The 14,935-nt window shown below is 45.4% G+C and overlaps 1 protein-coding gene across 1 annotated transcript; it reads left to right on the top strand.

Moving 5' to 3' along the window:
• Positions 1-379: 379 nt before the first annotated feature.
• Positions 380-14,169, top strand: paox (polyamine oxidase). The gene is given in 9 exon segments (XM_055661555.1): positions 380-483; positions 2,183-2,702; positions 2,705-2,916; positions 3,944-4,459; positions 4,825-5,024; positions 7,526-7,775; positions 8,913-9,025; positions 9,803-9,960; positions 10,493-14,169. Coding segments are annotated over 9 exon segments (2,217 nt in total). The 3' UTR covers positions 10,637-14,169.
• The last annotated feature ends 766 nt before the right edge of the window (positions 14,170-14,935 follow it).

The following is a 14,935-nucleotide window of genomic DNA, read 5'->3' as shown; positions in this document are numbered from 1 at the left end:
ACAGGTGACGCTCCAGATTGGGACCCTTCTTCAGACTGACTGTGGTGGGGGTCTGGCAAGTGATAGGTGGATCGAGGAGAGTTTTTGAGAGGCAGCTGGTTGGACAAAGGGAAATGGTGTGAGATAAGGATAGAAGAGGCATGAATTGTGAAGCCAGAGGAAGGAATATGGGTAGAAGGGAGTTGTGGAGGGAGGAGAAATAGATGCAAATCCAGGCAGGATATAGGGAAGAGAGGGGGGAGAAAATGAAGGGTGAGGGGCAGAAGGGGAGAGGATGTTTGTAGGTTAAATACCTGGTTAGCGGGGTGAAAGGTAAGGAGCAGGGGAACTCCATCCCCGTTTCATCTTGAGGGAGGGAGAGCAGAGCTATAGGACACAGATGACAGCAAGGGGGAAACCACATCTACTAAAGAAAGAGGACATCTCAGATGTCCTGGAACGGGAAGTTTCATCGTGGGAGCAAATGCGGCAGAGACGGAGAAAGTGAGAGTAGGGGATAGCATATTTGCAAAAGGCAGGACCAATAGTATTTAAGTATTCTCTCAATTGCTCACATAGACCTTGAAAGTGAAGTTAAATAACTTATTTGCCTTTGTCACAGGCGTCTGCTGCTATTTGACAGATTTGGACACTGAGCGGTCAACATTTGCATCTTTTTCCAGCAACCTGCACCAAACTGTTTCACCTGTTGCATTTCAGATGCCAAACATCAAAGATGTTTTCTACAGGTTGCTGGAGCTTGATGTGGGTTTCACTGAAGCCCAGAGACAAGTCAAGAGTGTTTTATTGTTTTAAGCCCCAAAGCAGAACAACATATTTCCACTTGAAGCAGCACAACAGATGTAAACATAGTGCTCTGTACAGTTTTCAGGCTCCTATATCTTCTTAGCAATGGCAGAAGTGAAATGAGAGCTGAGCCAGGGTGGTGTGGGTCATTGATGATGCTGGCTGCATCTTTGAGGGAGTGACTCCTTCTTTAGTGGGGAGGTCAGTATTGGGAGTGTTTAAGAAGAAACTGCAGATGATGGAAAATCGAAGGTAGACAAAAGTGCTGGAGAAACTCAGCAGCATCTATGGAGGGTGCAGCAGCGTCTATGGAGCGAAGGAAATAGGTCGGTATAGGAGACATTTTGGGTCGAGACCCTTCTGCAGTCTGTTTGTCCAAGAGTCAAGAGTGCTTTACGTCCCAGATCGTGGTGAATTTTACACAGAGAGTGGTGAATCTCTGGAATTCTCTGCCACAGAGGGTAGTTGAGGCCACAGTTCACTGGCTATATTTAAGAGGGAGTTAGATGTGGCCCTTGTGGCTAAAGGGATCAGGGGGTATGGAGAGAAGGCAGGTACAGGATACTGAGTTGGATGATCAGCCGTGATCATATTGAATGGCGAATGGTGCAGGCTCGAAGGGCCGAATGGCCTCTACTCCTGCACCTATTGTCCATGTTTCTATGTTTCTATGAGATCCTTCTGCAGTCTGTTTGTCCCAGAGTCAAGAGTGTTTTATGTCCCAGATGGAACAATGACATTCTTCCTTAGGGCCAAGAGTTCCCTCAGGCCGGCATCGGATGCCGGGCCCGGCAGCGCGCGACTACTGCGCACATGCGGGCGGCGGGGGGGGGGGGGGGGGTCCACAGTGCGCAGTCGCGGCCGGCAGCGGGGGGGGGGGGGGGGGGGGGGGCGCAGTCGCGGGCAGCGGGGGGGGGGGGGGGTCCACAGTGCGCAGTCGCGGCCGGCAGGGGGGGGGGGGGGGGGGGGGGGGTCCACAGTGCGCAGTCGCGGCCGGCAGTCGCGGGGCAGCGGGGGGGGGGGTCCACAGTGGGGGGGGGGGGGGGGGGGGGGGTCCACAGTGCGCAGTCGCGGCCGCGGCAGGGGGGGGGGGGGGGGTCCACAGTGCGCAGTCGCGGCCGGCGCAGGCGGCAGGGGGGGGGGGGGGGGTCCACAGTGCGCAGTCGCGGCCGGCAGGGGGGGGGGGGGGGGGGGGGGGGGGTCCACAGTGCGCAGTCGCGGCTGGGCTGGGCAGGGGGGGGGGGGGGGGGTGGGTCCACAGTGCGCTGGGTCCTGGGCGGGCCGGCTGGGCCTGGGGGGGGGGGGGGGGGGGGGGGGGGGGGTGGGTTGCCCACAGTGCGCGAGGTCGCGGCCGGCGCTAGCGACGGGATGATGGGATGATGGCGACGTAACGGAGGGGCCTGGGCCTGGGCCTGGGTTGGGGCCGGGGTCTGGGGGTCGGGGCCTGGGCCTGGGCGGGGGCTGGGCTTGGGTTGGGGCCGGGGTCTGGGGGGCCTGGGCCTCGGGGCCTGGGCCGGGGGGGCCTGGGTTGGGGGGCCTGGGTTGGGGTTGGGTCCTGGGCCTGGGGCCTGGGTCGGGGCCTGGGTCGGGGCCTGGGCCTGGGTTGGGGCCTGGGTTGGGGCCCTTGGGCCTGGGTTGGGGTCGGGGCCTGGGTTGCGGCCTGGGCCTGGGGTCTGGGCCTGGGCCTGGGGCCTGGGCCTGCGCCGGGGTCGGGGCCTGGGTCTGGGGGGCCTGGGCCTGGGTTGCCTGGGCCTGGGTTGGGGCCTGGGTTGGGGCCTGGGTCGGGGCCTGGGTCGGGGCCTGGGTCTGGGTTGGGGCCTGGGTGGGGGGCCTGGACTCACCGGGACCAGGGTCGAGGCCGGGCCGCCGGGGTGCTGATCGTGGGCGGCGGCCTGGCGGGGCTGGGCGCGGCGCGGGCCGCCTGACGGAGCGCGGTCTGGGCCCCGGGCGCGTGCCCGTGCGGGTGCGCGTGCTCGAGGCGCGGGAGCGGCACGGCGGCCGCGTGTGGAGCCGCCCCTTCGTGAGCCGGCCCTTCAGCCCGTCATGCCCTGCTACCCCATTATGGGCTCAAGGCGGCTACCATCGACATACATCGCGGGGGGCGGATAACAGATGGTGGCTCTTCAGCCTGTCATTCCATGCTACCCCATTATTGCCCCATTATTATTCAAGCTGACTACCATTGACATACAGGGACTGGATAACAGATGGTGGCTCTTCAGCCTGTCATTCCATGCTACCCCATTATTGCCCCATTATTGTTCAAGCTGACTACCATTGACATACAGGGACTGGGATAACAGATGTGGCTGTCTTGGGTCCTTGAACGGAGTCGAGGGGGGAGGTAAAGGGACAAGTGTTGCATCTCTTGCGGTTGCAAGGGAAAGTGCCCGGGGAGGGGGTGGACCGAGAGGGAAGGGAAGAATTGACAAGGGAGTTATGGAGGGAGCGGTCTTTGCGGAAGGCAGATATGGGGGGAGATGGGAAGATGTGGCGAGTTGTGGGGTCACGTTGGAGGTGGCGAAACTGACGGAGGATTACTTTTTGTATGTGACGGCTGGTGGGGTGAAAGGTGAGGACTAGGGGGACTCGGCCCTTGTTGTGAGTGCGGGGATGGGGAGAGAGAGCAGTGTTGCGGGGTATGGAAGAGACCCTGGTGCAAGCCTCATTTATGGTGGAGGAGGGGAACCCCCGTTCCCTGAATAGTGTATTTCAGATAACAGATGGCGGCCCTTCAGCCTGTCAATGGTGCTTTATTTCTCATATGTGCAACTGCACTGACTGTGATATCATTGTCGCATATATTACACGAGCAATCCTCACCTCGGTTGCTCGTGAGTTAGATAGAGCACTCGGGGCTAGCGGAATCAAGGGATATGGGGAGAAGGTAGGCATGGGTTACTGATTGAGGATGATCAGCCATGATCACAATGAATGGCTGTGCTGGCTCGAAGGGCCAAATGGCTTCCTCCTGCACCTATTTTCTATGTCTAGACACAAAATGTTGGAGTAACTAAGCGGGACAGGCAGCATCTCTGGAGAGAAGGAATGGGTGACGTTTTGGGTCGAGACCCATCTTCAGACCGCGAACTTGATTTTCCATCTATTGATAGGAAGGAACAAATATTATATCCCATCACGCTACTTTTTAATTAACATGCTTCTTCCGAAATTTGATTTCAGGAAAAGGTTTGATTGACATGGGAGCACAGTGGATCCATGGCCCCTCGAAGCAGAATGCAGTCTTTCAGTTGGCCAGCCAGCACCATCTTCTGGATGAGGCAGCTATGTCAGAGGAGAATCAGGCTGTGGAATTAAATGCACAAATCCTCGCTATGTCAGTCTGTTACACCAGCTCGGGGAAGAGAATAGACCCCGAGGTATCTGCCTCTGTGGAAGAATTGTTTTCATCGCTTATGTTCAAGAGCAAAGAGTACTTCCAGGCAGCGACAGAACCCGTACGGAGTTTGGGTGAATTTCTCAAGAATGAAATTGCTCAGTGTGCGGAAGAATGGAAAAACGATGCGGAAATGTGCAATCTCAAACTTGCGCTGCTCAATGTGGAATTCAAGATAGAGTGCTGTATATGTGGGACCCACAGCCTGGATTTGGTGGCACTCCGCCCTTTCAGAGAGTACACATCCTTACCTGGAATTGATTGCACCTTTCCAAGGTCAGTGTTAAATACGGTCCCTAGGTTTAAGGTGAAGGGGAAAAGATTTAATAGGAAATGGTAACTTGTTCACGCAAAGGGTGGTGGGTGTATGGATCAAGTGGCCAGAGGAGTTAGTTGAGGCTGGGACTATCCTATCCTTTAAGAAACAGTTAAACAGGTACATGGATTGGACAGGTTTGGAGAGGTATGGACAAAACGGAAACAGGTGGGATGAGTGGAGCCGGTGTGGGCAAGTTGGGCCAAAGGGCCTGTTTCCATACTGTATCGCTCTATGGACTCTTTATAAGATCAAGCTTTATCTTTTTTACTTCAAATACAATAATCTTGATCACAATTAATATTTCACTGAATTTATTTTTTAGTGGATTTAAGAGCCTCGTTGATGAAATGACCAAATCGCTGCCAAAGGACATTGTGTCATTCAACATGCCAGTTAAATGCATTCATTGGAACGGATCCTTGAAAACGCCAGAGGCACTAGAACGCGCTCACTCTGTTCTGGTGGAATGTGAAAACGGCGAGATTATACCAGCTGATCATGTTATAGTCACTGTTCCTTTAGGTAATGTATCATTTAACTTTCATTTTTCCGTTTAAAATAAATTCAGATTTGGTGTGAGGAGGTCTGCCCTCAAAGCCTCATTAATTCTGCAGAATGGTGTTTCAGTTTTGACCACAAGTTGATCATAACATAGCTTTTGAATAAGAAGGTTGGACCTTGCAGTAAAGAACTATATTGTAGTATAACAAACTACAATGTTATTAGACAGGAGCTTAAGAGGGTACACTGAGAGGAATTGTCATTGGGAAGTCTACATTTGACATGTGGGAGATGCTTAAAGATCAGTTGATCAAAGTTCAGAACCAGCATGTTCCAGTTAGGGCGAGAGATGGGGACGGAAAAGTAAGAGATCCTTGGATGACCAAAGAGGTTGTAAATTTGGTCAAAAAGGATTTGGTCAAAAAGAAAAAAGGCAGTATGTGTGTGTGAGATTTAAGAGGATGAAATCAGGCAGGATCTTTTAGGAATGTCAAGGAGCAAAGAAAAGTGGGTGATTAGAAGGGCCACAAAATGCTTTGCAAATTGGATTAAACAAAACCTTAAGCCTCTTATACCTACATTAAAAACAAGAGAGTCGCCACAGAGAAGATAGGAGCCCTCAAGGATCAAGAAGGACATTTGGGAACCTGCAGCTGCAGTTGGTGATCGAAGGAGATAGTAGTAGCATTTAAGAGACCATTGGATAATGGATAAACATGGATTTGGAATGGGGAGCTGTGGATGATGTGCAGGTACACAAGAGATGGTCTTGGCTTCATGTTAGGCACAGTTGTTGTGGGCCAAAGTGCCTCTTGTTGTTGTGGGGCTGTACTGCTTGTTCTCTCTCTGCCCTGAATAAACAGTGCAAGTCTAAAAATAAAATTCTTCCTCCCAGAAAATTCACAGCATGGCGACTGATTCTAATTCAGAATAAAATTGACCATTTCCTATTTTTAGTCTTTTATGTTAGACATCAAAAATTTTATCCACTCTTATAGAATGCAAATGTTCCAGATTTCAAATAATAAAAATGATTGAACCCATCAAGAAAACAAGCACTGGCATTGGCTTAATATTCTAATAAATCTTACTAATCTTCAAAATTATATAGAATATTTGGGAACCACAATTAAAAAATTATTAAAATTATCTTAAATTCAAATAATTTCTGTGAAGTTGAAATGGACGTAACATGGTTTGGTTCCTGGTGCTTGCATACATTTATATACAGTTGCAATTCTTTTAATCTTACAAGAACCAACTTGGAATTGTTGGGTTGCCTGAAGTTCAAAAGTACTGTTTTATTCATGGATCTATGTAGTTTTAGACATTGGGCCTGACGTGGTTAATTCTTTCAAATTATCAAACAATATGTTAGTCCAACCCTCGTGAAACAGATTTGGGGTTAATTTAGCTACTGAAGATAATGCTCTTTGTTAGACACAAAATGCTGGATTACTCAGCATCTCTGGATATCAGGAATGGGTGACGTTTCGGGTCGAGATCCTTCCTCAGACTGAGTCAGGGGAGAGGGAGATATAGATGCTGCCTGTCCCGCTGAGCTACTCTAGCATTTAGTGTCTATCTTCGGTATAGGGGGGGTTGCACGAAAGGTCACTGGGTCATAGGGCTCGACGCACGGAGCCGCTAAATCCAACTGGAAGACATCCGTCACTTCCGGTATATGTTATTAATGCTAGAAACGCGTATTTTCCTACCTGTTAAAAACCGCCAAAATGTTGAATTTTTGCGCTGAAAAAAATTGTGGGAGTCGGGGTAAGTGTGAGGGACATGTACCCAACTTTAGAATTCCAAACGTGAAGCGAAATGAAGGTATAGAGAAGCGAGAACTGGGACTACAGCAGCTAAAGTGCTTGGTAAACATTGAAAATATTGGGAATTATCACGTTTGCTCACTGCATTTCATCAATAGTAAGGCATTATTGGTGTTTTTTCTTGATTCCTTTGGTATCTAAAAATTCTCAGAAGTGATAAATTTGGCTGTAAATTTTTCTTCAGATGCATTTTCATTTTGTATGTAAAAACCCACGAGAACCATGGGCGATTAAAAAAAATTACAGCCAGATTTATCACTTCTGAAACTTTTTAGATGCCAAAGGAATCAAGAAAAAGCACAAATAATGCCTTACTGTTGATGAAATGCAGTGAGCAAACGGCCAAAGTTCGCCAAGCACTCTGGCTGTTGTTGTCCCTTCAGCTCTCGTTTTTATCTACCGTGATTTCTCCTCACTTTTGGAATTCTGAAGTATGCTAAATGTCTCACACGCTTATCCCGATTTCCATAATTATTTACAGCGCAAAAATTGACAATTTCAGAGGGTTTTAACGGGCCCGCTACGCTGGAAACAATGGTAAGTGCCTACCTGCAGTACATCGCGTGTAATTCATTTGGTGTAGCGTAGCAACAGTACGGGTCATGGGTCGTGACCCGACTGCTGTGAAACCTCCCTATAAACCAGCATCTTCAGTTCCTTGCTACACATCATGTTCTTTGTTTGCAGGTTTCCTTAAGGAGCATCATAAAACTTTCTTCGACCCACAACTTCCCATCAGCAAAATCAAATCTATTGAGAAAATTGGCTTTGGAACAAGTAACAAAATCTTCCTTGAATTTGAGGAGCCGTTTTGGGAACCACAATATGATTTGATCAAGCTGGTCTGGGAGGATGAATCTCCATTGAATGAGAGAGCAGATCTACAGACAACATGGTTCAGGAAGATATTAGGCTTTATCGTCCTCCCTGCAGCAAGGTATTGATTCATTCATTCATAATCTATGTGGCTATACATGCTATGGTTGGTTCATTGAATGGTTGTTTTGCTGCCACAGCTGGAGCTTGCTAATTATCACAAAGCAAGAGCTTTAGAGCATTGTGGAGGGTTAGTGGGTGGGGTGGACAAGATTGGATCAGTGCACAGTGCTGCTTTTAATGTCATTATAGTAAAGGAATGAGAAATGGGTGTGTCTGGGTGGCCTGGAGTGGTACTATAACAGTATATGGCTCAAGGTTAAGGTGTACAAATACCCTTTCACAATGCCTTCCACCTGCAATTCACTCTCTGATGCTGAACAAATCTTTTCCATCCCGGTATCAAAACTTGTCTGTAATGCTGAATTTCAGGTCTCAAATTATGTATAAGACTGATTCAAATTGCGTTATTTTAGCAGTGAAAAGTTGTTATTCCACTCCGATATTCAGCACAGAGAATAGCTTTCATACCCTGTCCTTTCATATAGGATTACTGAAACTGATGTACATTTAATTGCAGAAGAGCATGGTTTATGTGATATTTCAGTTAATTATTTGTAACAAAGTATTTACTAACTCATGGGAAGGCAATTGTGGGTTATGCCATTTAATTTTAATGACTTAACTAAAATACAGTATGTGCGGAATTTACTAGGTGAGGGCAAGTTCCATTACTGCCTTCAAATGAAATTATATGTAGTCCTAGATACAGCACATAAACAGGCCATTAGCTCAACTCATCCATGCTGAGGAGCAGGAAAGAACTGCAGATGCTGGTTTAATCGAACGTAGGCAAAAATGCTGGAGTAACTTAGCAGGGCAGGCAGCATCTCTGGAGAGAAGGAATGGGTGACGTTTCGAGTTTCTCGACCTGAAACATGCTAACCATGGAGACTACCTGAGTTAATTCCATTTACCTGCATTTGGCACATATCCCTCTAAGCTTTATCTATCCACATACCTGTCTAAAATCGGATAAATCCCATACGGTCACAGGGAGAATGTACAAACTCCGTACAGACAGCAACTGTAGTCGGGATCAAAGCTGGGTCTCTGGTGCTGTGGGCGCTGTAAGGCAACAACTCTACCGCTGCGCCATCGTGCCGTATGGCAGACTGTTCTTGTGTTCTGTTTGCAGGCATGGCCACGTCCTCTTAGCTGTGCTTGCTGGGCAGGAAGCCATCTTTATGGAGCAGTTATCTGATTCTGAAGTTAAAGATTGTTTGACACAAGTCATACGGCAATTCACAGGTAAGGTTTCTTCCGTATTGTAGCAAAGAAGCATGATCCTCCAATAAACTGGAGTGTAATCCCAATGGAGAGAGAAAGAGCGTTTGTTGTCTAATGTACCGAAACAGAACAATGCAATTCTTACTTGTAGCAGCATAGCAGGTCTGGAAACACAGTGCCCAATAGATAACAATAAACAAACAAATGCAGTAAACCCTTGCACTAACGGACCTCGATATAACAGGCTCCTTGAAACGTACAGAATAGTGAAACGCTTGGATAGAGTGGACGTGGAGAGGATGTTTCCACTAGTGGGAGCGTCCAGGACTAGAGATCATAGCCTCAGAATTAAAGGACGTTCTTTTAGGAAGATGAGATATTTATTTAGTCGGTGGTGAATCTGTGGAATTCTTTGCCAGGTCAGTGGATATTTTTAAGGCAGAGATAGATAGATTCTTGATTAGTACGGGTGTCAGAGGTTATGGGGAGAAGGCAAGAGAATGGGGTTAGGAGGGAGAGATAGATCAGCCATGATTGAGTGGGCTGAATGGCCTAATTCTGCTATCATTTATGACTGATGATTTCCTTGTTGCACAATGTGTTGTATTTGTGTATGTAGACACAAGGAACTAACTGCAGATGCTGGAATCTTGTGCAAGACTTGATTGTACTAACATACAGTATGATTTGACTGGATAGCACACAATTGTTTTGCCTATAGCTCGCTACACATGACAATAATAAACTTTAAGCAAATATTCAAATAGCTAGAAAATATGTTCAATTACTTTTATTTAGGAAACCCATTACTGCCTCCACCAAAGAATATATTACAAACAAAATGGCACAGCGATCGGTTCACAAAGGGATCCTACAGTTACACCGAGGTTGGCAGTTCAGGTGATGATATTGATATCATTGCTCAACCTCTCCCATCAGATCCTGCAAAGGCACAGGTACGATATGATTTTGTTTTCTTAATTAAGGAAACCTTTCACTGTAAAGTGTAAAGCTTTTCACTACCTCGATGCATGTGACAATAAACTGAACTACACTAATTAGAGTATAAATAGATTTTCTATCTTGGAGATTAAAATTTACTGTTTTGGGTCACATTCTTCCTTGGCTGTCCCTCTACTCAATAACCAAAAGTCTGTAGCCTCCTTTTGCTCTGGTATTTCATTTCATTCACATGTTTAAACTATAATGTTTTATTCTTAATGTTTTATGTTTTATTTTTAATAGTTTACTATATGTCGGGTTATCACTTGCGAGCGGAGCACCAAGGCAAATTCCTTGTATGTGAACATACTTGGCCAATAAACTTATTCATTCGAATTATAAACATCAGAAATAAGAGTGGGGGGGTTCTCTAACAAACAGATTGGCTGATGCGGGGTTGGAAGATCATCTAGATCATCAGCAGTGGCAGTGTTTGTAGTGAATGTTGGTGAACTATGCAAGTTAATAATGCAACATTTCTATTAGCCTCTGCAGGTGCTTTTTGCTGGTGAAGCCACTCATCGGACATTTTATTCGACCACTCATGGTGCTCTGGAATCAGGATGGAGGGAAGCAGATCGCCTGAGAGACTACTATTTGCATCACACCTCCGGCAATCCAAAACTATAAAACGTCATTGTTCGTTATAAAAGTGCACTTAGCATATCTATCTATAAATAATTAAACCACTTATATCGTGCAAATCTACAACCTATACTCAAACCTCAGGGTAAAATGATTATTGAATGTTCTCTGGATTATGTTGCTGCATCTGAAAAACTTTGCACTATTCTTAGAAAGAAATTGTTGAAAGTGACACCGGATAAAGATATTTAAAGAACAACGGATTTTCCATTGAAGCATCCATGACCAGAGTGAGTCCCACCGCAAATTGGAGGAGCAGCACCTCGTATTTCGCTTGGGTAGTTTACACCCCTGCGGTATGAACATTGACTTCTCCAATTTCAGGTAGTCCTTGCTTTCTCCCTCCTTCCCCTCCCCTTCCCAGCTCTCCCACAGCCTACTGTCTCCGCCTCTTCCTTTCTTCTTCCCACCCCCACCCCCACATCAGTCCGAAGAAGGGTCTTGACCCGAACCGTCACCTATTCCTTCGCTCCATAGATACTGCCTCACCCGCTGAGTTTCTCCAGCATTTTTGTCTACCATGGATCTGAAAGGACCAGTCCAAAGCAACTATTTTATTAAGTTGGTCTGATCTTTCTGAAGAAGGGTTCCGATATGGAATATTGCCTGCTTGCTGCTGGACCGTTGAGTTCTCCAACAATTGAGTTACTTTTTGCTCAAGATTCCAGCAGCTGCGGTTTCTTGTGTGTACATTTGGTTGTGGTTTGGCACCAGAGCCATTGCTATATTCATGTTCACCATTGCTCTGCTTATTGTGCCTCCTGGCACATATCGGCCCCATGGCTTCTTTTACCCTCTTACTGATTCCACCTTTAGACGTTGATCGGTTTGAGCGATTGTCGGTGCTGGATGAGCTTTGGAGAGATCACCCCCAGATACAAATAATTTAATAGTCATATAATTATACAAGAAAATTGAATCATTAGCAAATTTTGCAGACATTGGCTGCATCAACATGCCAGAAAGTGACATACACTTTTGGAACAAACACGTTAATTATGTGAAATCGCAACAATATTCACTCTTTTATATTACAATTAATTCACGGGTTTCCTGTGGTTTGATTAAGGCAGAGCAGGGCCATGTTTGTTACAGGCAGTGCAGGGCCATGTTCATTACAGGCAGTGCAGGACCATATCGGGAGCATGATTTGTAATTGTTTTTCATGATACTGTGAAAACCTAATGCAACAGTAATTTACCAACTACTGCTGCCAGTTTATTGAAAGAATATATCACATATCCGAAAGAAACTGCTCTTATTACTAATGTTGGACTATACTACGCTCTTGGGTAATTTGCAATTAGTTTACAAAAATTGCTTAATTTGAAAAATGTAGTTTTCCCTTGTCCCAGAAACTGCAGCGCTCGTAATTACGTCATGTAATGGTCTTTTTAATGAAAGGTATTTTCATAGCAAGCTGATATATAAATGAAACCATGTTGTGTGCAATAGAGAAATAAAATATCACAGATGTTGGCAGACTGAAATAAAATGTGTTGAAACACTCCACAGGCAAGGCAGCATCTATGGAGAAACAGATTTAACATTTCAGGTTGAAGTTTCCTTTGTGCTTTATTCCATGTGACAGTCTTCATCTGGTAACTTTATTTCCTTAATAATTCCCAGTTTGTTGACTAGGGAGATGATTTAGATCAACTCAGTCACCTGCACTTGATTTAAAAATGTGCATGACCTCATTCTATCGGCTGACTGGAATGATCCTAAGCCTTTTTATCTCCACCCTTCCAAGTGGAAGGTCATTTGTCTTCAATTTTCTTCTCATAAGTTTTCATTCAATGTGCATGGTGTTCGTATTCTGGTCCACCTACGTTGGCCTTCAAATTAACCTAATTCATGCCAGTTTGCCTAAATCACTTCTAGCTGTTTACTTCATGGCTTTATACTCAATCCTTGTAAGTTAGTCCTTTGACTGGAGAAATGCACTTTGCAACTAGAAACATAGACAATAGGCGCAGGAGGAGGCCATTCGGCCCTTCGAGCCAGCACCGCCATTCATTGTGATCATGGCTGATCGTCCCCTATCAATAACCCATACCTGCCTTGTCCCCGTATCCCTTGACTCCACTAGCCCCTAGAGCTCTATCTAACTCTCTCTTAAATCCATCCAGTGACTTGACCTCCACTGCCCTCTATGGGTGAAAAAGTGTTTTCTCACCTCAGTCTTAAATGGCCTCCCCTTTATTCTAAGACTGTGGCCCCTGGTTCTGGACTCACCCAACATTGAGACAATTTTTCCTGCATCTAGCTTGTCCAGTCCCTTTATAATTTTATATGTTTCTATAAGATATCCCCTCATCCTTCTAAACTCCAGTGAATACAAGCCTAGTCTTTTCAATCTTTCCTCATATGATAGTCCCGCCATCCCAGGGATCAATCTCATGAACCTACGCTGCACTGCCTCAATCACAAGGATGTCCTTCCTCAAATTAGGAGACCAAAACAGTGCAATACTCCAGATATGGTCTTACCAGAGCCCTATACAACTGCAGAAGAACCTCTACTCCTATACTGAAATCCTCTTGTTATGAAGGCCAACTTTCCCTTAGCTTTCTTCACTGCCTGCTGTACCTGCACGCCAACTTTCAATGACCGGTGTACAAGGGCACCCAGGTCTCGCTTTACCTCCCCCTTACCTAACCTAACCCCAGTCTGAAGAAGGGTTTTGGCCCAAAACGTCGCCTATTTCCTTCGCTCCATAGATGCTGCTGCACCCGCTGAGTTTCTCCAGCAATTTTGTGTACCTCCCATTGAGATAATAATCTGCCCCCTTGTTTTTGCTACCAAAGTGGATAACCTCACATTTATCTATATTATACTGCGCCTGCCATGCATCTGCCCACTCACTCAACCTGGTCACCTTGAAACCTCCTAACATCCTCTTCACAGTTCACTCTGCCACCCAGCTTTGTGTCATCTGCAAACTTGCTAGTGTTGCTCTTGCCTGCATAGACCTTGTTGCTTTAATGTTATCTCTGTATCATGGTGGTCAAAACTGAATTATTTGTAAATTATATTCCAGAGGAATAGCTTAATATCTAAATATCTGTTAATCAATTAATTTGAACTACATCCTTAAAGGATATTTCTTGTTTTGTAAGGGTGTTAAAGATTATGGGGAAAAAACAGGAAAATGGATTTGAAGAAAAAATAGATCAGCCATGATCAAATGGGTGAGCAGCCTCGATGGGCAGAATGGCCTAATTGTGCTGCAATGTCATGAACTTCCTTTGAATCAAAGATCATTATTCACTGCAATTACAACTGACTGTGTATTTTCCATCTGTAGAATGATTCACAGCAATATTACGTAAAATTTATTTTTGTGTAGTACTATGGAAATTTAATGAATAATGCTGGAATTGCACTTAAAAACTTGCACTTTTTGCGATGCCGATTGTTTGAAAGTTCTTGTTATGTTTATGTCCATGAAAATGTGACTTACATTCATTTAAAATTATCAAATGTCTGCAAATCTATTAAATTTTTACTCAGCATTCATTTGCATTTATTTTAATATTTTGAAACTCATTTAGTGCAACTAATGAAAATAATTAAGTATTGCGGTCAGAATTATACATTGGACAAGAGCGTGGCGCTGGTGTGAATGACATGAATGCAGACAGCCAACATCATTAAGTTGCAGGCACTACAATGGTTTGAGAAAGGCTTCTATCCTAGCTTTGATAACAAATGCAATCTTGCTAATCTTTATGACATTCTCAGAATAAATATAATTCAGCCAATTCATTGAAGAACAAATAAAGTTAATCAAAATTAGAACAAATACATTTATATGGCATTAAACATTCTAAAGCATTCTTTCAATGAAAATAATCACATGAAATACACGCAAATGTAGCCAATTTAAAAATAGAAATTAGACTAATGACCTGGTGACGTGTTTAAATAAACATGAAAGTATCTGCTTCAGACAGGATATCTCACTGAGAAGTGGAGGACAGATTGCCGTGTCTTCTGAGGGGATCAGATGCTTTGAATGCTAAGCAATATCCACATGTGCTGCTTCCTAAAACATTTCATCAGACCCCATCTGTAGATCCGTTTGTTCTTTCCTGCCTCAGGTGTTGTTCACTGTGGTACAGGTGTCAGAGGTTACAGGGAGAAGGCAGGAGAATGGGGTTAGGAGGTAGAGATAGATCAGCCATGATTGAATGGGCCGAATTGTCTAATTCTACTCTTATCACTTCTGATCCTGTGACCTAGATTCTTCAGATCCATTCGTACCTCACATGTAGGATG

This window comes from Leucoraja erinacea, chromosome 34 (genome assembly GCF_028641065.1).
Source record: "Leucoraja erinacea ecotype New England chromosome 34, Leri_hhj_1, whole genome shotgun sequence".
NCBI classification, from domain to species: Eukaryota; Metazoa; Chordata; class Chondrichthyes; order Rajiformes; family Rajidae; genus Leucoraja; species Leucoraja erinaceus.
Note: the sequence above shows the minus strand (reverse complement) of the source record. Positions and strands in the feature narration are given on the sequence as shown.